Genomic DNA, 27,784 nt, shown 5'->3' on the forward strand with positions numbered 1-27,784 from the left:
AAAAGATAAACAAGTTTAGTAGGCGTTGTGAGCAGTTTAAACTAGAAAAAAAATTAATAAACTAACCAAAAGATAAACAAAAACAATATAATATAAAAAGCATTTAATGGTTTTAAAAACTATGTCTTAAAATGTTTACTCTAGCACCATCATAAACTTTTCAAAGGTAGTTTTTATTTACTTCTATCTATTCATTAACACATAACAAAATCTTATAAAAGCACCTTGGTATAATCTAACAAACTTTTGATTTAAATGAAATTTTAGAAACACAACAAGCTTTTTAAGGCGACTTGTTAAATAGTAGTCAATATTTAATAAAGTAATTAAACTATGAAACTACGTACCATTTGTAACTCTAAAACACGATAAATTTTAGAAGCTAAAGATGAGCATACTAAATTGAAAACCTTTTAAACAAGAATATTTTTCTAAACAGTAAACTAAATTGAAGATTTGAGTGGTTTTTTTATTGCGGATATTTTAAATTTTAACTATTTTAAAGTGTAGGAATAACAAAAAAATCATCGCCATTGTATTGGTATGTTTTAACCTTGTATTCAAGCTTAAAATGTAACGAGTTTTTTTTTTTCTAGTAAGTTTATAAAGTATTGTAGAGACTCTTTACAGCATTACAAGTTTTAAACAGTTTTAATAATTTATAAACAGACCAACTTATATTGTAGAAAGTATAACTTTTCTTGTGGTAATGGCAATGATTTTACATTGATTAAAAACACTATATTGGTTCATTAATATGTTTAAAATAAACAATACAGATTAATTTAAATTCATTATTTAGTTGTTTTTCAAAGACACTGATTGTTTAAACAAAACATTTGAACAAAGACCAGTTGTTTAAAATCAGTTACTAAAACAATTTTTAATTTATAATGACATCAATAATTTGTACTAATATGTTAATTTAAATATTCAATCTTATAATGACTATTTTTCAAATAAATTTTTTAAAGCAGTTTTAAATGCTGTAAAATAATTTAAACAAAAGGCATAAAAACAGACACTTTTTACAAAAATACTTACAAAAAGGTAGGAAACAACAAGTGTAAAACTGATTAATGATTGTCAAAATGAAGAATTAACTTTCAACCCCAATATAAAACTAGTTTAACTTAGATAAAAACATTATTTAATTATAAGTACTTCCAACTAAACTTAACAATTTAACTAATCAAAATTGTGATCCATTTATCTTATAAATTTTCGAACAAATTTTGCAAAGCAAGGTGTGTTTATAAAACTCTGTTTCGGAAAGTACAACAACACTTTATTTACACGCAAAATCCCTCACACTCAAACATTTCAGTCTTCGCGATTTCCCCTGCTCTCAGACCTGAGCCCGAGCGCGAAATGAAGTTGTGCCGGGGTGTAGCCGATCGAAGCCTGCAAGTTGAATACGAATCGGTACACGTACCTCCTGAAAATTTTAATTTTTCTTTAAGGGGCAATAGTTTTACTTTTTTTTTTTTATTAAACACGGATTAAGATTGAACATAGATTAAAACCAATAGCATTTCATAAAAACAAATTTTAAAACAAAATTTAAATTTCAACCTGAGAACAAAATAAGATGAAATTTTAGAAGTTTCAAAGCTCAAGATCACCTCTTACAGACCTTTTAGTAACTATCAACTTATGTTAAAAACTTAGCAATATTTATTCTTCTAAGTAACTAAACTACTTTAAAAAACTCTTTTTCTAAATAGTATAAAATAACACTTAAGACTTTTAATGTTGTGAGAAAAGACACTTTTTACTAAAATTTTTGTTTACATACTTATTGTGTTAGTTGTAAATTAATAATTAAAGCATTGATGTACATGATGTTTCAAAACAACTTAAAACCAGCGAGTCCCTAAAACTAGTTAATTAATTTGTTTGAAAAAATTTCTCAATTTACTCAATTAGTTTCATTAGTTTTTAGCTTTGTTAAAGTCATAAATTTTGGTGGATACACAACATATAATTCAAACATAAGTTAACTAACCTTCCTGGAGTTTTTTGAACAATGTTTTTATCATAATAGTATCGCAAACCTCTTGATAACTTCTCATAATTCATTTTAGGCTTATTTTTACGTAAGCCCCATTGCCTAAAAAGTTAAAAGTTTATGAATTATAAACATGGTTTTAAATATAACTTTTTTTAACCGAAATCATTTTTAAAATTTAAATTATTATTAGTTAATATATTTGTTTTTTTAAGTGACATATGTAAATTTTAATTTTAACATTAACACGATAAACACTTATAGATAAAAATAAAAACTTTAAAAAACAAAACGATGATTTAGAAAAAATATTTTTATGAAACTTATCATTATTTTAATTTAAGACTTTTAGTTAAAAAGCTATTCTATTGATTTTTAGTAAGTGTAACAAAAAAACTTAAAAAAATGTTAAATTGAATATAGAAACAAAATAATATATTTTTTTGTTCTTATTTATATGCACTTTATTTTTAAAACATGATGCGAAGTAACAGAATAATTTAAAATATGACATATAAAAAATTAAAACTAGTGAGCAGCGAAAGAAACAACAATAATCTTCAACAAAAGGTATAAAACAGTGATGCCAAACTCAATTAACTTAATAAATACATTTAAATAGTCCGATGAATAACAATATCGCATCAATACTAACGCCTACGCAATATAAGCATTCAATTCAAATATTCAATGTTTGTTTTAAATATTTTCTAAAGTTTTATATGATATAACTCCTAAACACTTTTTACTTAGTTAACTTTTTTTTAAATGAGTTTAATATTTATATTTTAATAGTTACAGATAATTTATAAAAATCGTAAATTAAAACTGTATTAACAAAAATAACTTAATTAGTCTCAAATGAGAATCGATTAAACATTTTAAATACGTTATCCCAACAAATAATTAAAAAATTTGCACCTAAAAAGGTTATTTACTAAAACTTCGTACACCACGTCTAAACTTAATTTACAAAAACAAATTAAGCTTATAATTCAATATAAGGTTATACCAATCTTAAATTATTAAATGAATTATTGTTAAAAATATACTTTGGTTCGTTGTAATTTCTTTAGTCTTATATTTTGTTAAATAAATTTCAAACTAACTATAAATCAAAACATTTGTTTATAATCAATATATGGAAAAAAAGGAAACTGTTTTTTTTAAATAAGTATTTTTTTAGTTAGTTGCATACATTTTAAATTTCTACAAACTTTATTAGTAATTATTTTCTTATGATTAATTTTAAAAATAAAATACAGTGATAAAATAAATTAAGTCTCACAATTTTCTTAATAGCTTTATTTGTTTTTGAAATTAATCTTGAACTAGATATAGCTTTTACGTAAAACAAAAGGTAAGACACACACTAGTTTGACTTAGTTTTTTTTAATATAAAATTTCAAAAATGTTAAGTCAAGTGTAGTAACAGTTATAGAGTTAAACCTTTTTTTACTCCAAATAGTACAAGAATTATTAAGTTGTAGTTTATTTAGATTATTAAATCTTTTATCGAAAGAAGATATCTAGATAAGATAAAATTAATAAAAGATAAATCTTTAAAATCACTTACACATGACAAAAACTATTTTTTCTTTTTAAATCATCCAGCAGTTAGTTTTGAAACGCATTTTTTAAAAGCAATAACATATATTCGAATAATTCTGACAAGTTTAACATACATTTAGTATTTTAACTATACTTCTTCTTTTATTTTAATTGTATTTATTACAACACTTCTCAACTGTTTTATTAGTATTATAAAAGAAAATATAAAAGGTTATGGCAATGATAAACTAGTCAAAAATGAAAATTTTTTAGTATCTAAATACCTAATGTCATGAGACTGATGTCTAAATGTTACCAAAAAAGTTTATTTTGATTGAAAATATTTCAGTATGTGATAACTTTTTTACTACAGACACTATTAAAGTAATTTAAGGTTAAGTAAAATGTTACAAAATCAGAATGTATGTAAGGTAATTAAAATTTACAATCAAAACTTTCTGACTAAGCTACAAAAAACCCTATAAACAAAGTTAATCACTTAACTACAGTATTTCGTTGTTCCTTGAAATTATAATATATTATGTTTAATTACTTGTATTCATATCATTAATTATAATATTTTTTTAATAAACTTTTGTTTTTATAATAAACTTTTCTTCTTTTTCTAAAGTGCAAATATTTCTAAACTAGATATGCAAAGTTTTTAATCAAAACAAAACCGTTAATCCACTTACAGGTAAAATATTCAGATTATTTTGCTAGTAATAAAACTAAATTACTTTATGCAACATCCTAGTTTTTTTATATGTACTGCTTGCAAAACATTTGTAAACATACTATGTGTTAAGTCCATTATCAAAAAAGTAAAAACAAACATATTGAGTAAAGGAGAAACTGATTTTATAAACAGCAATAAAAATCTATGTACTAAAGAACTTTTATTATTGAGAAAAAACAAACACTTATACTGCTCCTGAGTTCATAAAAGACCAAAGGTAAAATCTCTAATGAATATAATATGCTTCATTAAAAAAATTACTGACACAAACAACATCAAATTAACATATTTAAAAATACAAATATATAACCATTATTTTTTATTTTTTTCTAAATAAACCTTATACAATTGAAATTTTTTTAGCGGTAGCTGAAGATTTTGTCAAGTCCTATAAAGTATGTGTGTATGTAATACGACTGTTTAGTCTTAAGTAAGTAATGTTTAGTTAAATTTTACATGTATAAAATTTCAGTATAAGAATTAAGTTTAATATTTTAAATTTACTAAATACAATTTAATCAGGAGTCGCATCAAAAGCAACATTTTTGTCTGTGCAATAAAACATTTAAGATTTACACTGCATATCTTGTGTTTAGTGACACAATTTAATATCTACTTTTTAATATTAAGCGTTAAAATATACAAACTTAATCAAAAAAAGTTTATTATATAACTTTTTTTTTCTATAGAAAATATCGGTCATAATGCTTTTGAAGAATAAATTTAAAATAAAAAAAGATTTAAGTTTACGAACTAAATATGTAAAATGACAGTAAAAATGACAAAAAAAACTAAATAAAATAAATGAATCCTACTAAAAGATAACAATGAACTTCACGAAATTTAAAAGCATATAAGCATTACTATACTGAAATTATGAGTAGTTAACCACTATAAAACCTATAAAATATTACAGTGTATAAATTTCGTCAAAATGAGTAGAAAATTAAACTTGTGAAAATCATTACTACCATTAAATGTATACCGATTTTATGCATTTTAAAAATTACGGCAAAAATATTAATCGCTTTTTTGCTGCAAAACAATAGTATTTTTTTTTATTTGTGCTTAATAAGATATATTTTCAAGATCTTAGTTAGTAAGTTGTGTATTTAAATGGGAACGGGTCTAAATTGCACAAGTGCACAAAACTGCACGGAGTCAAATTTGCACGCGTTACATTTTTGCACGGGAGTAAAAAAATACAGAAAAAAAAAAAGAAAAGGAAAACAGAAGAAAAACTAAAAAATAATTTAAAAAACAAATAAAAATTACTGACCGAGGGTAAGGGTTAGGGGTAACAGTGTAGTAAAAATAAAAAAATAACTAGTAGAAATTAAAAAAAAAAATTATAAAAAAAAGCTACCGACCGAGGATAAGGGTTAGGGGTAACAGCGATAGTAAAAAAATAAATAGTAATAATAAGTCAAAAAAAATTAGAAAATAATTAAACTTTAAAATAAAACAACTTACCAACCGAGGGTAAGGATTAAGGGTTACAGTTAAAGTAAAAAAAAAAAACATTAATATTTTTTCTTTATTTAACTTAGGCAAAAAGTCTCCGTTCAATTTTTTTTTACAAGTTGATCTTATTTAAAAGAGTTTGTTCTAAGCTTCAAAAATTCAAATTATTTTTTGAGATATGACCAGTCAACGTCGAGCCGTATAATAAGTTTCCTATAGGAAGGGAAAACTAAAACAGCGAAAAAATTTTTTTTTTTTTAAATCTATCTCCTCCTACATTTTTAAAGCAATCTTCTTCAAAATTTTACAGTATAATCTTTATAAAATAACAAAAAACCATTACTTTGGAATTTCAAAAATTTTTAGTAAAAATATTTTTTATTTGAAAAAAAAAAAGATTTTTTTTAATTTTTTTCATAAAATTTTAATTATTAATTTTTTTTTTAATTCATAAGTAACGTTTTTTCTTATAATATAAGGAACTTTTTCTGAAAATTTAAAGAAGATTGCTTTAGAAATGAGGGAGGAGATAGATGTTTAGTGATTTTAAAAATTATTGACCCCGAAAAATTTGCGGTCCATACGTTTGTATCGGAAACTTTTTACAAAAAATAAAATATCTCAAAAGTTGAATGATATTTTTGAATTCTATAAAAACTAGCTTGTAGTTTGTACTTAAAGCCAAAGTTAATTTTTAGAAAAAAAAAAGTGTTTCCCTAAAATGGGCGTTAAACTCTTTAAAGTTAGAATTAACAAAAAAAAAATAGTCACATGTAATTTACCTTATTAAATAGCTTTATAACTTAAAAACTTGGTATAGCACAATTTAAGTAAATTTACCAAAATTACAACAAATGTATGCAACCTAGCTCTGCTAAAATTAGGTAATAAAGATTAATCAGCTTTCTTTAGTATATCATGGGAAACTGAGCAAATAAAAATAATTCAATAAAACACTGAATGGAGAATCTGCGATCATGTGATTATTAGACTCTGTTTGACATTTTTTTCTTCTTAGAAATAGGTTGAAGCAAAGACTCAACAGGTGTTTATTTAATATATACCATTGCATATATTCATTGTAATTTTGTTAGGGTAGATTTTTTATTTATTTTTAGATAACAAATAGTATAGTTTAAAAGCTGAAGACGTTGTGAGAAGTGAATTTTAAATATTTGATTGACTTGCTCATAATTTTAAGTTGTTTTCAAACTATTAAAACCAAGATCCTATGTTAAACCTCTATTATTAATTTAAAATAAAAATTATTGTCTATTAATGACTTAACATTATCTAGCTTTTTGTAAACATAAAACTATGCTACAACAATTAAACAAAGCTTCCTAGTTTTAAAAAATAAATTCAATTTAAACTACTCACTTGGCCACTTCATCAGGATCAATCATTTTGAACTCCCATCCGTCGCCGGTCCAACAAATAAAATGCTGGCAATTTCGATCAGTCAGAAGCTCAACCAAAAACTGCCACAAATGGATGTGCCCACCTCCTGATAAACAAATAAGATAATTAAAACATGAAAAATTTATGCATTCAATAGAAACTATTAAAACCAACAAGATGTTAAAAAAGTATATGTAAGTAATGACTTAGTTGTATATATACATTTATATAGAAAACGATGTGATTATATAAACTTAACCACTTTCCACAGAGCCCACTTGAAGGGCTTTTAAATAACTTAATAAGAAAATTCTATCTTAAAAATACAGAACAAACGTTTCATAAAAACAATAAAATTATGAAGCGTGGAAAGTAGTATATTTTAAACAACATTAAACATCACTATTAACGGAGCTTTTAAATAAACTGTTTTCGATAATGCAAACAGACAGTTTATGATTCATTCCTTTTGTTTAAATATTCTGATTTCTAACGTTTAAAATTTATATTTTTCCGCGATTCATAATTTATATCTACTTTTTAAACTGTACTTGTTTTTCGTTCTTGTTAATATTTACAATAAATTTTATGGTTATTTTTATTGTTTTTTAATTTCCATATGTACTGCATATTAAAATTTATATTTTTCCGCGATTCATAATTTATATCTACTTTTTAAACTGTACTTGTTTTTGTTCTTGTTAATATTTACATTAAATTTTATGGTTAATTTTATTGTTTTTTAGTTTCCATATGTACTGCATATGTAGCGTTGGAATTTTTTTCATATCTAAAGCTGTACCTATGTTATGTTTAGCGATCTTTGAACGATAGTCCAGTAGAGCCTATAGAAAACTTGGTGTGATTTTCAGTTATTACAGTCACGTTATAGATTATATTTTCACTTAGACATTTTCCATTAACCGGGCAAGGCATTCGTACTTTCTGCAGTGACACATACGCTTTGTTTTCTCTTGCATGTTTAAGAGCTTTCGATTGTGTGCCATTATTAGTTGTTTCATATTTGGCATACAGGAGTAGGACACTTTTAGTGTCCTCCTGTTGAAAACTTTGCTGTACGGGTGGTTTTCAGTGAAGTTTTTATTCACAATTTCCAGGAAGCGTTTCCCAGCCGTGTAGCTACGCTTTTGCAGAATGTAGCATTAAAATATAGTATTTTTCTTCTCTTTCTTTTCTTGTACTTACTTTCCTCGTGTTTTTGGCTATAGGCTAACTCATGATCATACCCACTTGCTATCATAGCTTCCTGGTAGTGTTGGGTTGTTTCCTTAAATATGCCTTGACTGCTAGAAACCTTTTGGAGGAGGTTATTCACTGCGACCAGGATATGTTTAAACATATGGTTTGGCTTGCTATTCACATAAACCGTGTGCGTATTTGGTTTTCTATACAGTTTTTTAGCTTTCGTTTTGTAGATCTAAACTTACATCTAAAAAATATGTGACAAACAAATCTACTTCAATGGTAACATCAATGACAATGTTTTGAAAAAGACTTTTCCTAGTTGTTTAACTTTCCTTTCCATACTTGGTCCTTTCCATACTTGGTTTGGCAGTAGTATATCTACCACTGCCAAACCATTTCCCGCTTTTATTAATTAAGCTGAGTCTCTAAAGTTTATAATTGGCACCTACATAAAGTGGAAAGTCTTTTTTTTCTATTCACAGATTTCACAATATAGAATTAAGTTATTTAACTTGATAAATTAAATCTTTCACACTGAGCCTACCTTAAGGGCTTTATTATTATGTTTTGAAGCTGATGAAAGCATATGCATTATCGTAAACAATTTATCTTAAAACTATGTTAATAATTTTGTCTAAAATCAACTATCTATTATTACGTAATACCTAATTTTGTATAATTTTATTGCTGTACTTACAAGTTTGCTTTTCATTGAATAAAACTTGGCTGAAGACGTGTATTAAACGCAGAAACAGCTGTCCCAAACAAAAGTTTATTTTATGTATTTTAGTTTTATATATATACATAAAGAAATAAACTGATTTACTTAATAAATTAAATTTTTCAACACAGAGCCCACTTTAAGGGCTATTTTCATAAAAAAGTTTATTACAAGACGTAAAAACTTGCACAACTCAAGTTTCGTGCCTACGCACTCCTCAACTGCAAAACAAGTTCAAAATATCTTATTTAATTTTCTGTTCAAATTTGTAGTCACTCACTGAAGTTTTATGAATCTTTTCCAGTTTATTGTCGATTGGAAAGTTAATTTTACAAGCCGTTTTCGTGATTTTTAACAGTTTTAAAATTACTTCATAGTGTATTTATGCTTAAATTTTAAACTTTCATTTGAATGTTTTGTTTTGTACTTTATTTTGAACTTGTTTTGCAGTTGAGAAGTGCGTAGGCACAAAACTTGAGTTCTGCAAGTTTTTACGTCTTTTATTAGTTAAATATATATATTATATGCATATTATACATTATAATAGTTAAATTTGATTTATTTTACTCGTTTATTCGATAAACAGATACCTTAATACTTCTTTACATTAAAAAACTATTCCTGAAAGAAAGGCGTTATATTTTTTTTATAACTTTCTAAAAAAAATTAACAGAGGTATTTAAAAAACTAAACTCTACTAATTTCAAAATAAAATGTAGCACTATCTACTATCACAAATTAAGCCAGTAAAAATCAGTAAAAACCAAAAACTTTGATTAAACTCAACAGCATTAGTTCCTACACACTAGAGTTTATTAGAAAGCTTATATGTAAACTATAACATGGTTGCCACTGATCAAGCTGACTAAAATTTCCTGACTTTTCCTGACTTTTTACCAAAACTTTCCTGACTTTTCTAAATCAAACTCTTTATTTAAACTTATTCTAAAATACATAATTTAATCTAATTTTAATACAGGTTAAAACAACAGTTTTTTTTTGCTGAATTCAATCATCAAACTTCCATTACATCACTTGAACCATTCGTGTATTATTGATGTATTTGCAATAAACAGCTCTATCAGCAAAATACTTATATTATTACCTTATAAACACAGCTTGTCCATTATTATTCAAGCAAGATGTTTTCGAAATGTGGTCCAAGGCCAAAATTTATCATGTATGATAATTTTGTTCGGGACATCTGACATGACTGTGTTATTTCACTGTCAGGAAACTTTTTTTGTTCTGCTCCGCCAGTTTGATACACAAACTGGTTGAGTAATTGTGCTTGACAGTGTGTAATACCCATAAAATTTTAGCGGTTGTGGTTTGTGACTTACTTACTAAACCTATTGATCGGCTTACACCACTGCTCTCACAACTTGCTAATCTGCCACTGCTCTCACCACTTATCCCACTGGAGCTTGATCCAGCATTATAAAAAATTATTGGGTTCAGTGAACTCCTGGCTTTTATTTCTATGTTCAGCTCCATTCATATGTACAGTGAGTGCTTTTCTTCGCATACTTGAAAGTGACAGAGTATATGAACACTACTTGCATTTAAACTTTTGTGTATATATCAAAGTTTCACTATGGAAGTGTCCTTGCTACAAATCATCAATACTGAAAAGCTTAAAAAATCTGCTTGTTCAAGTAGGGTACTTGTTCAATATGTTAATAGAAAAATTTTGCAGTTTTATAAAGGATATTTTATTAATTTATACCAGAAGGCATTGGAATTAGATAATTTTGTAAATTCATAGGAAAATTTTGGAATTTTTTTCTGACTTTAGAGGAATTTTAATTAGTTTTTACCATTTGAAGGCTTTGGAAAATAAAGAAATTTGTAAATTTAAACTGACTAATCAGACTTATTTTTAAATTTTATCAAACATCCTGACTTTTCCTGACTTTTTTTCAAAACCCCCCATTTTTTCTGACTTTTCCTGACCGAGTGGCAACCCTGCTATAATACTCTAAAAAATCTAGAAGAACATAGTAACATGATAAAACATTTTTAAAAGGAAAGTAAAATATTTAATTAACTTGGTTATATTAAATTATTATAAAAGAAAGCTATAAGGTAGTCAGTTGACTTACACGATATAAGTTATATAAGAATTAGATAAACTTTATACTGAACCACTACTTTACTCTTACCTTTACTATCATTTTATTTTCATTAACTGTCTTTTTTATTGTGTTAATATAATCAACTTATAGATGCAAACGAAGATAAAATAAAACTAATTTACATTTAATATTTTTTTTATGTATTAGTACATTATATTCATATCCAACATTGTTTAACAAACTAAAAATTATATGTCAATTTTACTGGAACTAAAAAAATTTGTCCACAAACAACTACAACAAAAAATTAATTCTATATTCAGATAGTTAAATATAGTTAAAGCTTTTGTAAATATAAAACAAAACCATCCACTGATTATAAATTTTATCATTTATTTTAAAGTAATATAAACAGTTCACTTTTTTAGTATAAAACATTATTATTCTTATTAGATTTTTAACAAAAGAGTTATATTATTACACTATTTTTTTCATTATATTCTTGATGCCTTATTATCTTATTTACTCAATAAAAACTTAATAAAAACGTCAGGTTTTAAAAACTGCGTACACTTTTTTCAATTTAGATATTAATAAACATTAGTTCGTTTTTAAATTAAAACTTTTATTGTTAAACTTAAATTAATTGACAATTTTTCAAAACTACTAATATTTTATTCTTCTGCTGCTTAATATCTGGTCTGCATTATAAAATGGTGTTTTTTAGAGAAGTTTAGAGTAAAATTTTATAAATGTATACTTACTAGTAAAATAAATATTTATTTAAGCAATTTTTAAAGTGTATACTGCGAGCCCAATAAATAAGAAAAGGTTTAAGCAAAAAACCTGGACACAGTAATCAGCTGTTTGTTTTTAAGCTTTAACAAGTTTAGGGTGGAAGTTGCAAGACTCTTATCTTTTGAAAACGTAAAAAAGCATACAAGAAGCAAAACATAAGAGCTTCATATGTGCGAGCAAGGGACAAACATATGCTGGTGTGGTTAAACGTGGTGGTAGCGAAGCGCTCATTCGCGCAACTAAAGGATGAACGGAAAGAAAATGAAAGAACAAATAATTAATAAGAGTAAAATGCACTTCTATTCTCTTCATCGCACAACACACACGCGCTACTCGACGGCGAGCACAAACATACCAAGTCATTCATAAAAAAAATTCACTGCTTTATTGTATGTGTGCTTAATATCGACTTTCCATCATGCTTTAGCAGTAAGGAGGATACTGCAAAAAATAATTTTCTATGTTTTTGTTAAATCTAAACTGCATTTGAAATTGCAGTGGTTAAAAAAAAACTTTTTTAACTTAAAACATTTATTCTTCAAACTTTAAAAGTTTTAATACATGGCTCATAAATGCTTTGAAAACTAAAAAAATTAGCAACTTATGATAGGAATATCTTTTATCTATAAAAATTACAATTTTTTACAAATCACTCCACTGTAAACTTTATTGTAATTTGTTTTTGAGGTTGTCACAAAGTTTATAAAATATTTTGTACTTTTTTTTTACTACTGATTGCTTTATTCTAACTTGCTTTTAACTAAGAATTAGAAATAAAAGAAAACATTTTTTTTACTTAATTACTTTCGTTAATCATGCAACTATTAACGTGTAAAAAGTTTAAAATAAAAGTTGCGTATAACTTTGTATTAAGTTCAGGTTTTTATTACACAAAATGTTCTTTTTTAATCTTTTTTTTTCTTGGAAATGGTATATTTTATAAATGTTGTAAGTAAACTCTAACGTTAAATTAACCTATGTACTTTGCGAAATTATATTTTGATCTAGTTTTAAACTATCTTTTAAAGTTATTTTAAACAATGTTCACAATACTTACGCAAATAAGAGATTATCTTGTTAGTAAAAATATTTATTTAAAGTTTATGTGTTAAACTAAATACAAGTTTTGAAACTAACGACCAACATTTTATTATTTAGACAGTAATAATATACAAATATATAAAACTATAAACAACATTCAGTTTAATACAAATAATAGACAAACGCCAATGACAGTATTTAAATATTTATTGATTTTTGCAAAAAATCACACTAACTAAAAAAACTTGTTTTTTAATTAAAAAAATGTTTTTTTGCTACATAATATTAAAAGCTAGATATAAAACCAACAAACTCAAATCTTTTATTTTAAATAAAGTATGATTGTAAAACTTTTTGTCTGTTTTACTTACTGTTGTAACTATTCGTAATATATTAATTTAAGTTAAATGACAATACAAGTTTCGAGAATTCTAGTTCTTGTAGAAAATTTAAAGGGGCCGTATTTCAAAAATCAAATTTAATTGACTAAAACAAAATTGTACTAAATGGTAAATAAAATAATATTACAACTAATAAACATTATGATTGTAAATAAATAGATTAATTTGTTCAGTAATATAAATAATTCATAAATTTTTAAAATATCAATTTTTAGCAACATCTCAAAATTACAATCAGTTTTTACATTTAATTAGTTAAGATCAGTACAGTAATAATAATAAAAATAACAAAATCAAAACAGATAATTCACAACAACTTAAAACTATCATAATTTAAAATCTTGGAATTTTAATCTTCGTGCACCCATAATTTTTTGTTAAATTTTTATTTTATGTAGATACTCACTTTCACTACCAAAAATTAAAACTAATAAAACATTTACAAAAAATTTTTTTTAGAAATACTTTTTGATAGTTACTTATTGAGCACTTAGTAAAAAATCAATATAAATACTTACTAAATACTTTTGTAGTATACGTAACTAGAACTGAATGTTGAACTAAAAAATAATTAAAATTATTATTAAATATAACTCTATTTAAAATTTAAACTATTGGAAAGTTTAGTTACCAAAAATTGTGTTCTTTTACAATTTTATAATTTTGGACAACTAATCAATTAGCTTCATTTGCAATTTTTTATTAAATTATCTTTTTATAAGTAGAAGGGTAGCCAAATATTTTTGATAAATTTTCTCCAGGTTTTTGAAATTTCCTCCAGGTTATTAAAAGTACACATTTTTGGGTCTATTTTTAGTTTTATGTTAAGTTTAAGGTAAGAAACTGTGTTAAATAGTTTAAAAACATTGAAAATATACTGTAAAGCTACTTTAAATGTGTTTTTTAATATAAAAAATTTTGATGATGACTAAAAAATGTTAACTATATGATAGATTTTTGTGTCAAACCGAAGTTTTACTACTTGACATGTTAAATTGTTAATAATTCCAGGATTTTTTAATGATTTTTGTTTAAAATTCCAGTTTTTACCAGATTTTTTTTCAAAGTTTCTCTGATTCCAGGTTTTTTAGCCTAAATTGTCAAATTTCAGGTTTTTTCAGGTTTCCAGGTTTTTTGGCAACCCAGAAGTAAGTACTTTTTTAATTTAAAACTTACAAATCTAACAAATAAATGACTATAATTGTTGGTGTGAACATATGATTTACTTTTAAGCTTCACCTTGATAAAAAACTTGATACAATATTCAGTGAACCAAGAACGATTATTTACACTGGATTAACTTTATTATTGCTTTATTATCCTTCCCAACTTTCTTATAGTTAGCAAAAAAGAACTGTTTCATTGTTTTTTTTTTTGTTTTAAAGTTTAACGTTAGGCAATTAAAAAAAATTTTTTATTTATTCAAATTTGGTTTTGTTAAATTGATAATACTAAATCAAACAGTAAATAATATACAAACAACCATAGTGTTGCAATCTACATATTTTTTAATTTTTAAAAAGCATTCACATATATTCGAATTAACTTTTAGTAAAAGTAATTTTCTTCAACTTAAGAGTTATAATTTTTATCATATACGTGCAATCTCGTTAAACTCGTTTTAAAAATTTGGTAAAACAAATATTGTTATACAAGGTTATTTCATACTATACTGCTTAAATATAACAAATCTACTAACCATTGTAACCATTTGAAAATATGAAAGGTAATGTTGGGTGATTCATTAACGGTTGAAAGCCCTGACTATTAATCAACGGTTTGGACTCAGGCAATTGACCGCTCCAGCAGCTACTATTTGAAAGTCGGTTATAATCTTCGTTGTAAGGCTGTAAAGTTACAAAGAAACTTTAACAAAACGAATTTAATTTGTAGTATAATAAAGATACACCACGTGCACAACATCTATGAAAAACATTTATCATAATCCTGTTTTTAAGTACATTTTTTAATACCAAAATAAACTGAAAAATATAAGAGAGAAAGCAAAAATATTAATTATTTTTATGAAAATGTTTACTTTTTTATTTTTTAAAATATGTATTAAATTTTGAGTTTATTTAATTCACTTACATATCATTACGAGAAAAATTAACTAAAAATTATTATAAACATTCAAATATTGTTCTTGTATACATTAAATTAAAAATTGTAACTTAAGAAAAAGGGTTAATAAACTTTTTAAAAGTAGTTGAACACATTAAAATGCAACAGATAACGTTACTTAAGAGTATTTATTAATCAGTTCAGATGGTTTGGTTAATTAGTAGATGGTAATTCTTAATCAATTAATATTCATTAAATCAAAACGCATAAATACTTTTATTTACAAACATATAAATAATTCTCTTTAGCCTTTTTTATAAGCTAGTACTTTGGAAGTTTTAGTCGAAGTATTTGTAAACTGCGTTTGAGATTTTATTATTAGAAATTAGTATCTATATACACAAAAAAAAACAACTTTATTTAAAAACTTAATCATACTAAATGTTATGTAACTATCTTAAAATAGAAAATATAATTAAATAGAATGTAGTTTCGATGGCTTTATTAATCAGTTTAAAGTTGTATATACACTTAAAAGGGTAAAATGCATATTAAGAGCAAGTCTACTAAATTAGTTAACTTATTAATAAAAACTATTATTCAAAACAGTTTATATAAAAATCAGTTTACTTATAGCATAAATGTATATTCAAAAAACTCTAAAATATTTTATAAGTTTTGTCAATATATAGATATATATATAGCTTTAATAAAATTTATTCAACATAATGTCGCAAAGCTAACACTGTTTCACCTAAACTAGGTTCATCAGAGCTTATAAGTGAGAATAAGCAAAAATGAAGCACACATATATAGCAAGAGCAAATACAAACTATTAGTTTTAGTTAGATTAATAATTATTATAATCAAATTTGGAGTAATGAAGCTCTCTAATATTTAAATAAGTTGAGCACTATACTCCATATACTTTATCCTTATTTATGTATAGCTTTATATAATTAAAACACTTATCATGTTAAAATATAAAAATGGTACTAGTATTAATTAATTATGAACAAATACCTTTGAGATTATTATAAGCTTAAAGTTATAAACTGACAAACCATATTTTTTGTATATCTAGTGTGTGTAGCGTTTGCGATTTTTATTGGTCTCTTAATCTATCTTCTTATAAAGTACATACAGTTTGCAAACAATTAACTTTATAAATCTGTTTATAAGCAATGTAACAAAATATAAACAAATAAAAAATAGTGTTTAAAATTTGTATTTTATCTTTAAGAATAAAAAATTTGATATTTTAAAATAACTACAGTTTTAAGAAAAAACTTGTTTTAGGAAAACAAATTAAAGAAGACATTAGCACAACAAAATTTGACACTAACTGTAATTATAGAACCTTTATCTCAATTAAGAAACTTTAGCTTAAAGAATTACTTTACAAAAACTGATTTTATATAAATAAAATATTAATTTTAAACAAATAAGCTTCATATATCAAACATTTTCAGCATCCTTATCGATTATTTTTCTTATTTTGGACATAAATATTTATTTTTATAAGAAACTTTATAATTGAATTTTTTTAGTTTAATCACGTTAGTAAAAATATAGCTCCATTAAATACTAATTTCATCAATTAATCTTCGTACTAAACTCTTGTGAAAAATTTATGCTAAAATATTTAGTTTTTTAATATCTACATTAAAATAATTACAAACTCAGTTTGTTGTTGTTTTTTTTTCCTAAATGAAAACCATAGTTTAGAGTAAATTTATTTCAAGTACATATTTTAAATAATACTTGTATACAAACAGTACAATGTATTAACAAAACTAATACTTAACGTAAAACAATTAGTATTTAAATTGATAAAATTTACTAGCCACAAACTTTAAACATTTTAGATATACCAAGTTGAGATCCTAAACAACTTTTAAAGGTTTTTTTTAACAAGCAATATAAAAAGCTTTTTTTTTATAAGAGCAAGCTTTGATTCAAAACAAATAGAAAATTATTAGTAAATAAAACCTGGTTATCCATAAATTACCCGTTAACTTTTACAATTACAAACTTTAAATAGATATTAATATTCACGTCTTGTTTTTTGAATTACCCTTAATATTTGCATAAGGTGTTTAAACTATGCTAAAATGTTATAAGCACATATGAATCAAATTTATACAGTTATAACATTAAATACAAACTTACATGATACTATTTTTAGAAAGACACCTACTTAAGATAAACCATGTTTTAATTCTTACTTTTGTGTTGGAGTTAATTGACACTTCATGCTGTTGGACGTTACTGAAATGGCGGCTTCTGCCTCTACTGCTACAAGGCAAGCCGTTTGTCATCCTTCGAGGTTGTGAAGTAGTGGGGAAGGAAAACTGGCGGACGACCCGCTGGTGATGAGGTGAAGTTGTAGGAACACCTTTTCAAATTATTTCATAAAATGCGCGTAAAATGATACAACAATTTGCACCCAAACTGAGATGAAATAATTAAAAAAACAATGAAATTTCAAATAATTTATCAGGATTGCCATTTTTTTTTTGAGAAATTTCTTCCAGGTTTTGAAAAGTAAAAGTTTTTGGTCTGTTTTTAGTATGAAATTAAGTGTATGGTAGGTCCCTGTCTTAAGTAGTATAACAAAATTGAAAAGATACTGAAAAGCTACTTTAAACTTGGTTTTTAATTAAAAAAATTATAACAAAAAATGTTTATCTATAAGATAGATTTCTTGTTTCAAATCGAAAGTTCATTACTTTATATGTCAAAATTGTTTAAAGTTCTAGTTTTTTCCAGTATTTTTTCTAAAATTCCAGTTTTTTTTAGCCTAAATTGTCAAAATCCAGGCTTTTCAAGGATTCCAGGTTTTTTGGCAACCCTGGTTTATGTACAAAATAAACATAGAAAGTTTTAGTTTTATATTAAAAACATTAATGTACACTAAAAAGAAACATTAATGTACACTCTAAATCTTTTTATAAACTAAACTCTAAAAACTTGGAAAATTATCAGTAATAATCTTTCGAAGTCATAGTAGTTTGTTTTAACTAAAATAATAAACTAAAAAGTGAAAGTAACCTCTAGCTAATCTCAATTCTTTAAATTATAGTATTAATATTTATTGAAAGAAATCAATGTAATCAAGCGTGTTTGTGTTACGTACAAAAACAAACAAAAAAAGAATAATCAAAACTACTCACCTGCTGAACTAGCATTCCACTGACCACTGGCACCTTGTATTTGGTAAACTTGTTGTTGAGAGGGGTTTGAGAACTCACGTTTCACAGAGTTGTGGTCGAAAAAAACCATAGGTGAGGGGTTGTTAAAGTTGTTTCTGTGGCAAGCTTGCAGTGGCGAAGACAGGGAATGAGATTTTATCATAAGATTGCGTGGCTGATGTTGACCAGTATTTTTTTTCTGTGGCAGTGGCTCGGTTTGCTTTGAAATAACAGCGACCGGTACCGAAGCTCTTCTATTGAGAAAACTGCGAGGTTCCTGCTTAATGTTTTGCAGCGAAGAAACTACCTTTTGCGAAGACATTGAGGTATTCACTTGTGGACTTATAACTTCTGTATTCGAGTTTTCAGATATTGTACACAGGTTATTACTAGTTGTTGTCTTTATACTACCATAACAATCTGATGAAGAAGGAAACACGAAATCAGTTGGCTCAATCTTTACTTTAGTAACATCAAATTGTCGTTCTGAACCAAAAGTTGTCGTAAATTGAGTAACATTACCATGAATTTTAGGTTGAGATGCGTTTGATGTGGTATTTATTTTAGTTGTTGGATCGACCACACTAGTAGTGTCACTCTTTTTTAAATCAATTGACATTAATAAGCTATTAGAACGTTTTAAAGGACTTAAAACATTTATAAAAGGTTGTGAGAATTGATTTTCAACAACTTCTTGATTTAAACTTCTTTTTAGTGATGAACTTTTAGTTAAAGAAACGTCGTCTTTAACTTCCTGCATTTGATTTTTATCTTTTTCAACGGTAAAATTGTTTGCATTAAGGTTAACATCTTTCTCAAGTAATGAACTTGCTGTACTATTTTTACATAATGCACTGTTAAAAGCAACAACTGATTCAAAAGCATCATCATCAACACTTGGACTAGTATTTGCTGACGCATCACTGAAAACAGATGACTGCACCGGTGTCTTAATTTCCACGGAAGTACAGGGCTTCGTTACGATTTTATTTTCTAGGTCAGGTTTAGAAAGTACAACACGCTTGGGCAAGGGAGACGAACACGTAGCAAGTGACATTGCCATGGACTTTGCTATGTCCACGCAAGAAGTTTTTGCAGGTGAAAAGGTGAACGTTCGTTTGTAAGTGACATTTGTGTCAACCATTTTAGGGCTCTGGCTACCACCCGTTGAATTTATAGTGGGAATTGAAAACCAAGCAGGGGCTTTGTAAAGTGGCGATTGAATAAGAGTGGGACTTTTTTCGAGACCGAATGAATGCTTTGAAGTATTAGAAAGTATAAAAACATTGTCATCTGACGTAGACATTGCTGCGCGCTTCAAATGACTAAATCTTGCATTTGAAGGAAAGCTTTCTTCTTCACTGCTGCTAGCTTGAGAAACCTTTTTTCCTGTAATAAATTGTTTTTAGCAATCATTGTAAAATTAAACTATTCTTCAAAGCAAGGTTGTCGATATTTGTTCTAAAAAGTTTGTTTAAACGTTTACAAAAATATAATGTTAGGTAAAAAAATCATGTTTTTATACTTTTGACATCATACAAGTTACAACATACTATGCATCAAATCTTGCAAATGACTCCAAAATATTTCACCGACCAATGCAGATGGAAACAGTTTTAAAAACTTGTCATTACTAAGAGAACACAAAGTTTTACCATCCATCTCAACCAGTTTTAAATTTACTGAAGACTGATCTAACTCTTTTGCAAGCCATTTGTACCACTTTTGTACATCAGTGACACACCAGTTTTGAGGGTCTGTTTAAATTTGTTTACACTTAATTTTTACCAAACCTTAAGTAAGTAATAGTCATGCCATTGAAAATATTGTACTTTAAAATTATCTAATTTAATTAAGAACTTTTTTTTAATGTTATTTAGTATAAATAAATTATTTATTTATTTTAAAAACTTTATTAAAAACTTCTATTTGTTAGTTAGGTGTATAATGGACTAATTTAAATAATAAAAAAACAACATATGGTCTAAAAAGTCAGTTTTTTAAACAAAATAAAATGCTTATCTTATAAAACTTTTTTCTTTATTTTTAAATAAGAACAACTTAATTGGGTTAGAAAACTTATTTTATAATAATTTTCTTCAACCATATAGATTAGCAGTTAGCAGATATTTACAAGTGACTGACCAAATTTACTAAAAAATATCTTTTTTGGACCAGATTTTTAAGAAATAAATTATCATGGTCCAAAGGATTTTTTTAAACTTGATTATAAGTATAAAAACTAGTATAAGCACAAAATTAATACAAGTATTGAGTATAAGTATAAAAATTCTTTAGACGGAAATTTGTAGTGAAATAATTTTTAAATGAACCCTACATTTAATCCACAATTAAATTTTAAAAAAAATACGAGAAAAAAAAAGAAAATTGCTTAGTTTGCACAAATTTCTATCAATATCAAAATATGTAGCAAGCCACAGATTTCTTCTTGTAGAGCCTGATTTGGCCCGCTTACCGCAGTTTACAAACCCCTGATATTGGTAAGTTACTACAGATAGCTAGTACTTTCATTGCTCAGTTAATTCTATTACATTGTGGTAATAAATATAAGTCGAAACTATACTGGAATTTTAATTTGTTATTTTATTTCATGAATTTTATTTCAAATTTTCAGTTTGATATTAAATCTAAAACAGCAAAAACATTTGTTGTTGTTTTAAAACATTGCAGCACACAATTGTTTTAAGTTTTGAAAAACAGTTGATATTTTAGTTTTATAGTTAACTTCAAAGATTTCATGTTTTACGTAAAAAAAATATGTGGGTTAAAATACTAAATAAACTAGCAATTAGTCAACTTTATAATTCTTTTTTTTAATAAATAGGTTACATATATTTCAAACTAATATCAAATACAAAAAATAATTAAAATAAGTGCCTAGTCAATGTCAATAAAACTGAAATGACTTGAAAAATGAACCTCTTTTTAAAGTATTGTTATAGTCAACTATGCTTTTATATTAGATAAGGTATTTTTTAAAATAAGAAATATAGATGTTGATTATTAACTAAATCTTTCATTTTACAAATTTCAAATAATCCTTAATTTATTTCGAACTAAGAATAATTGTTGAAGATTGATGTAAATAAAAGAAGTTACCATCAAGTATTCCATGTTTAGTCATCTCAGATTCAAATTTAGTAAAAGTTTTGGAGAATGAAGCTAAAGGTTTCATACCAGCTCCTGGAGTTATAATTGAAAAAGATGGAGTTTCAAGTCCTGTTAATATATCTTTATTTTAAAACTGATTTTAAGTTAAATATTAAAATAAATGAGTCTATTTCAACAAAAATTTAACAAGAATTAGAAACATTTTTAACTAAAGTATTTTTATATATTTACAGGGTTGCCAAAGGTTTTTGGATTTTTTTTTCAGGTTTTCTAAACTCCATTCATGAATTTAAAATTTTTTTTTGTCTCAATTTTATATAAAACTAAATTTAAGGTAAAAATCTAGGTTTTTCCTAGGTTTTTAACCTAAATTGTAACAAATCAAGGTTTTTCATGTTTTTTGGCAACCCTGTACTTAGTAATTCATTCAAACGGCAGCATTAATTTTTCTCATACACTGCAAAACTATTTAAATAAAAACATAAGTAAGACTACTTTTGTTTTCATTTAGAGTGTTGTTTGAAACTTTATTATGCTAAACTTTTTCTTCACTTATACAACTATTTGATAACAAACCTCGCTCAATAAAATTTAAGTTGTACTAGTAGTAAAGTACGCAACACAAAAAAACAATTAAACACTAAAACATTCTAATAGCTATAAATAAAGAAAACAGACATTTTGATTTTTGGACTAAAAATTTATTAATTTTTAGTAAAATTCTAAGGTATTCTATTTGTTAAAAAGAAAACTAAAACAGGCTTGATCTGTTTTGAGTAACAAGACTTTTATGAGATAAAGGGAAAATATTTGTAAATAAAAATGTTATAAAATTTGAAATTTATACAACCATCTTAATAATTACCATATTAAATGAAAGGTATTTAATTTTTTGCTAGCATTATTTGCTGTAAGTTTCAAGGAGCTATGTAACATTTGGATAATACTTAGTTTAAAACTTAGGTACTAAATGCAAATTGTAACTTTGTAAAGTGTTTTTATGACTAATGGTAGAAAATAAAAATTTAAATGTTAAAAAGGAAAGTTTTACTCTCATAAAAAGTTTTTTTTATTACTTATACAACCTAGTGTTATAGTACAAAAAAGTTATTTTCCTTATCAACTAGTGAAAATAATAAATTAGCAATTTAGTTAAAATTAAAACTACCATCTTCAGGCAAATTCTGCCTAATATCTTGAACTTCAGAAGTTATAGTCTTAAACTCCATATTAACTGGCCATTTGAGTTTAGTTTTGTTTTCAAATTTATTATATTCTTGCCCTGTTGGAACTTCTTGGACTGAATCTTCAGTAGGTATTTGTATAGTCAGTTTCTTAGGTTTTCTGAGAATAAAACTCTTTTAGATATGGACTACAGCATTAAAAGTAACTAAAAAATACTTAAGAAGGTAATATGTCATAAAAAAAGTCATTAAAAATTGTTATAAATTTTTTAATAGTTGTAGTTTTTGTTTCATTTTTATTAAACGCATAACGGTTTTATACAAGTTATTATAGCCAATTAGATAAAATATAAAAAGCTTTTTAAAATTACTTAAAAAAATCTTAATTACTATGTAGTTTCATTTCAAATAGCTTTTCTAAATTTAAAGCACAGTTTTTAAATAGCTAAATGATCTTTTTTTATTAGTTTTCACAAAAGCATTTGTTTGTTATGAAACTTAAAAACTAGAAATATAAACTTTTCATTTTTTTTATATATGTTACTTGGATGATTAGATTATTTTTGGAATAACATACTTTTAACCACTTCAATTGAGAACTACTTTCTAAAATAAAAATATATGCCTTGTAGTTTATGAGTTAATAATTCACAAGTTAAACAATATGTTTGAAAAACAGTTCAATGTAAAGTTCAAAAAACTAATATTTAACATTTTTTCATTTAGTCTTTTGAAACAACTATAATGCATTTGTAGTTGAAAAATATGAGAGCTTGTAAGGGTTTTTCCTCAAAATTTGAGTTTAAAAAAACTTTTAGCTTTGGCATCTAAAATATTAAAATAAAACATATTTCTAAACTTTTATATTTTAAGGCTAAAAGAGGTAATAGATTTGCGATATATAACATAATAAATACAAACAAATTTAAAAATGCTTTATTTTAAATAGAGAACTTCAAAAAAAGAGATTTATAACTTCTAAATATATAACTAACTTATTAAAAAAAAATGCTCAAACCTAGTTAATAACGGTACTATACTTCAGTTTTTTGTTTACCAATTCTATATTCTTAATAGATAATTGACTTACTTACTTTTTAATTAAGATTGTTTTAATTTAAAAATATTTTTACAACATTTTAAAAAAAAAGAAACTGTTTTTTAAATAAGTACAAGTAAAACAAGTTAAATTGCTAACAAAAAAAAACGTTTGGTAAAACATATTAATAATATCTAAATGAAAATCATTTAAACAACATCCTAGAAAAAAAAAACTTTTTTGTTACATAAATTACATATAAAAGCTAGAAATAACTAATAAACTTTTTGTACAAGCCTTGCTCCTAGAATCATACAAACACAAATACTTTTGAATTGTTTTTAATTGTAGTGTTTACCTAAACTTTTATTTAAAAATAGTTTAAAATCTAAGAATAAAAAACACAACAAAAAATAAGTTTGGAACATTTAAAAAACTAAAAGAATACATTTAAAAATGTATTATATATTCAACTACTAACATTATTGCAAAACATTTTCACTTTAAGCTATGTTTCTGTATCAATATAAATTAGCAAAGTAAAAATGACTTACCTAAGTTTTCTTGAAGAGCTTTTGTCAGCTTGAGGGCTAGAACTTAACTCAGTTTTCATTCTATTACTATTTGGAATAGAAGTTTCCTAAAATTCAATACTCATTGATCTTATTGTACTAAAACGTTTACAATTATTGTTCAAATTATTAAGTTGAAAATGTTGAGTATGCATACAAATTATGCTTTATTGACAAAATTAGCTTAATTTTTTTTTCTAAAAAGATTTTCAAAGGTCAAAAAAAAAAGGAAAATTTTTATCTAAAAATAATACAAACAAAAAATTTTAAAAGTTTAGTAGCTATTTTTTTCTAAACATGTACAATTTTAACTTTCTAATTTTTACTTTAAAATTGTTTTTGATTTTTATTTTTTATATTTTGAAATATATTTCCAATTCAAAGGTGTAGTTAATTTCTTTTTAGGTATGACAAAAAAATTTAGTTTAGCATTTTAAGATATGCATTATTGATACCTTTGTCAACATGGAAAACAAATAAAATCAAAAATCTAAACTAGTTTTTGTATTATTTCTTAACAGATAATAATAAAAAATATTTAGGGCCATGTATCTTAATTTTAGTTAGTTTTATTTTTTACATAAATAAATAAGCTACTAGTTGTTTTTTAAAACATTTTAATTTCAAAAGATATTTTTGAGATTTAAGAATTCAATAATAATCGAAAAATCAAAAATTTTCTTCATTTAAACACAAATTTTTTAATGTTCAAAAAAATTGATTTTGGTTAACTTTTTATGTATAATGCTTTTTTAACCTAGGATAAGATAGAGTTTAACTAAAATCTAAAATTTTAAGAAAAATTAGTCATAAAACACTTTTCCTTATATATTTGTACTGAAAAACTTTTACAAAACTAAAGACAAAACTTAAAAATCAGTCGTAATTTTTACTTTCTTAAAAATTTATTTTAACATCTATACTTAATAGCTTTGAGATTATAAACAATGTCTAATTTTATAGTGAAAATATATTTATTAATCATACACAGACTTCAGTTTTAGTAAAATTAAAAACTCTTGTTTAAAGTAGGTTTAAGGATACTATATAACGTACAGAAACTTTTAAAGAGTTTTCTTCAGTAGCCATTTTTTTTTCAATGTTTCTTTTTTCTGTAAAATAAAATGTTTATGTGTTTAATTTAGCTAAAACCAATTAAAAAGCTATAAATAATGTCATAGATGCTCTATATGTATGTTTATTATATTTTGTTTAAATTAACTTCATTCTTACTTTTACTTTCATAAAAATTATTACATAAATTATAAAAACTTTACCATCTGAAAAGTTTGATGCAGTGACATGATTATTATTCTTAATTTCCTGAGAGCTAAACACAACATCATCATAGGAAATTATTTCATTCTGTAACTATAAAAATTCATAAATTATCTAAAAATAAAATTTGTTTGCAAACATAAGGTATTTGTCTAAAATCAATGTATTAGCTAGTGGCTAAAAAAAATCCAGATTTTCTAACATTTAACCTTCATTTTTAAGCAATTGTTTAAGAAACTTCCTCAGTCTAATCTTTAATAAATTTTGAACAACTTGTGGTAAACAGAGTTTTAAATTTTATTTTTTTTATTTTGGTCATAACATTATTTTCTTCCTTTTTTTAATCCACAATCTACAAGTTAAAAAAAGTTATCTGTTAATTTGAAGTAAATCACTTTAAAGTTAAAGGAAGGAGGTGCTCAATTTTTAGTAAACTTTTAAAATTTTAGAGTAAATTTGCATAGATTTTTTATTTCATACTGATGTATGGGTTACAAATTACATTTCAAATTTAACAATTCAAATTCTCTAAAGAAGGTTTAAAGTACAACACATAAAGTAATATAAATATATATATATATATATAATTTAGCTAAATTTATTTATGACTATTTATGCTAATTTTTTTAATTTTCATTTGGTTGTTTTGTTTTGTGCTTTATTTTAAACTTGCTTTGAAGCTGATGAGTGCATAGGCACAAAACTCGAGTCCTTTGAGTTTTACATCTTGAAATAAACCTTTTTATTATATATATATATATTTATATATGTTGGAAAAAAATAAAAATATGTATGTAGGTCTAATTAATACCTACAAACACTTTTTTTTTTGAAAAAAACTGTTTTTATAAAACCAGTTAAAAAATTACTATATTTATACTTTTTTTAGTTATTTCTCAAAAATATCAGAAAATTTTCTAAGAAAAAAAAATCTTGCTTTTTGATTTATGGCAATTGAAATTATTTTTTAAGAATTTGAACTGTCAGAGTTTGAATAATTGTGCACCTGGTTGTATCAGATATTTACAAAACTAGTTGTATCTCAAAACTTATATTTTGTTTCATAAAAAATATTTCTGTATGTACTCAAAGCTTTGAAATATAAGCATACTTTATTTTTTTTATGTTGAACCCTCCATAATGGCCTTAACTAAATAAATTATCAAATCAAAACTAACATTAAAAGTATTTTTAACAAAACTGCTTTTTGAGATAAGTTATATTGTTACAGAATTTTATAAATGCTTAATAAAACCAACCTTCTAGGTGAAATGACATAAGCTTAAGTTGACAATTGTTGAATAAAATATATTTGATAATTAAGCTCTAATTTTTGATTATTGAGCACTTTACTTCATATTTTTTTATAACATATGTAAATGCAAAATACCTTTGTTTCATTGTTTTGCATTCTACTTGGAACTACGTGTTGATCTAACAAATGATTTTCTTGTGAAGTAACACTTGAAGAAGACATAACAAAGCTACTTTTCTAGTTTGTTTATTTTCAAATGCAGTATAATTTACTTGTTTAAAAATTTACTATCATATCAAATCTTAAAAACAAATATGTTGAGTGTAATTTATAAGTTAAATTGATAGTTTTTAATATTTAGTTTTTAATTTTATAAATAACAATATTTTCAATTAGCAAAAGCATAGATTAAAATGCTACTTTTTAAGTATTGTGCAGTTTCAGTCAGTTTAGTCAATTTGCTACAAAAACTATGTTAAAAGATAGTACATTTTAATGGTTCTAAAAAATAGTTTTAAATAGATTATTCAAAAAAGAACATTTTATCCTGAAATATATTTTTTAAACCTCTTCTTAATTTTTATTTATTTCTGTTTAGTAGTTTAATTTTAAAAACACTAATTTTACAAAACAAAATTTTGTTTTATTAGTATTG

General features: G+C 24.6%; 1 protein-coding gene across 2 annotated transcripts; it reads right to left on the reverse strand.

Annotated features, from left to right (window-relative positions):
• LOC145837843 (uncharacterized) lies at window positions 1-27,424 on the reverse strand. 2 transcript variants are annotated; one of them, XM_082945300.1, is made up of 13 exons: window positions 27,265-27,424; window positions 25,874-25,967; window positions 25,653-25,708; window positions 24,579-24,664; window positions 22,970-23,145; window positions 21,790-21,909; window positions 20,223-20,426; window positions 18,652-20,058; window positions 17,704-17,873; window positions 15,111-15,258; window positions 7,146-7,272; window positions 2,009-2,113; window positions 1-1,438 (listed from the first exon to the last, which is right to left on the reverse strand). In XM_082945300.1, exons 1-13 carry the CDS (start codon window positions 27,349-27,351, stop codon window positions 1,324-1,326), a joined length of 2,895 nt encoding a protein of 964 aa, XP_082801426.1. In that variant the 5' UTR covers window positions 27,352-27,424; the 3' UTR covers window positions 1-1,323. The 2 variants fall into 2 exon arrangements, with proteins under 2 accessions (XP_082801426.1, XP_082801427.1); XM_082945301.1 differs by lacking the exon at window positions 27,265-27,424 and adding an exon at window positions 26,084-26,142.
• Between the last annotated feature and the right edge of the window lie 360 nt (window positions 27,425-27,784).

Source organism: Thalia democratica, chromosome 6 (assembly GCF_965202585.1).
Source record: "Thalia democratica chromosome 6, ktThaDemo2.hap1.1, whole genome shotgun sequence".
NCBI classification, from domain to species: domain Eukaryota; kingdom Metazoa; phylum Chordata; class Thaliacea; order Salpida; family Salpidae; genus Thalia; species Thalia democratica.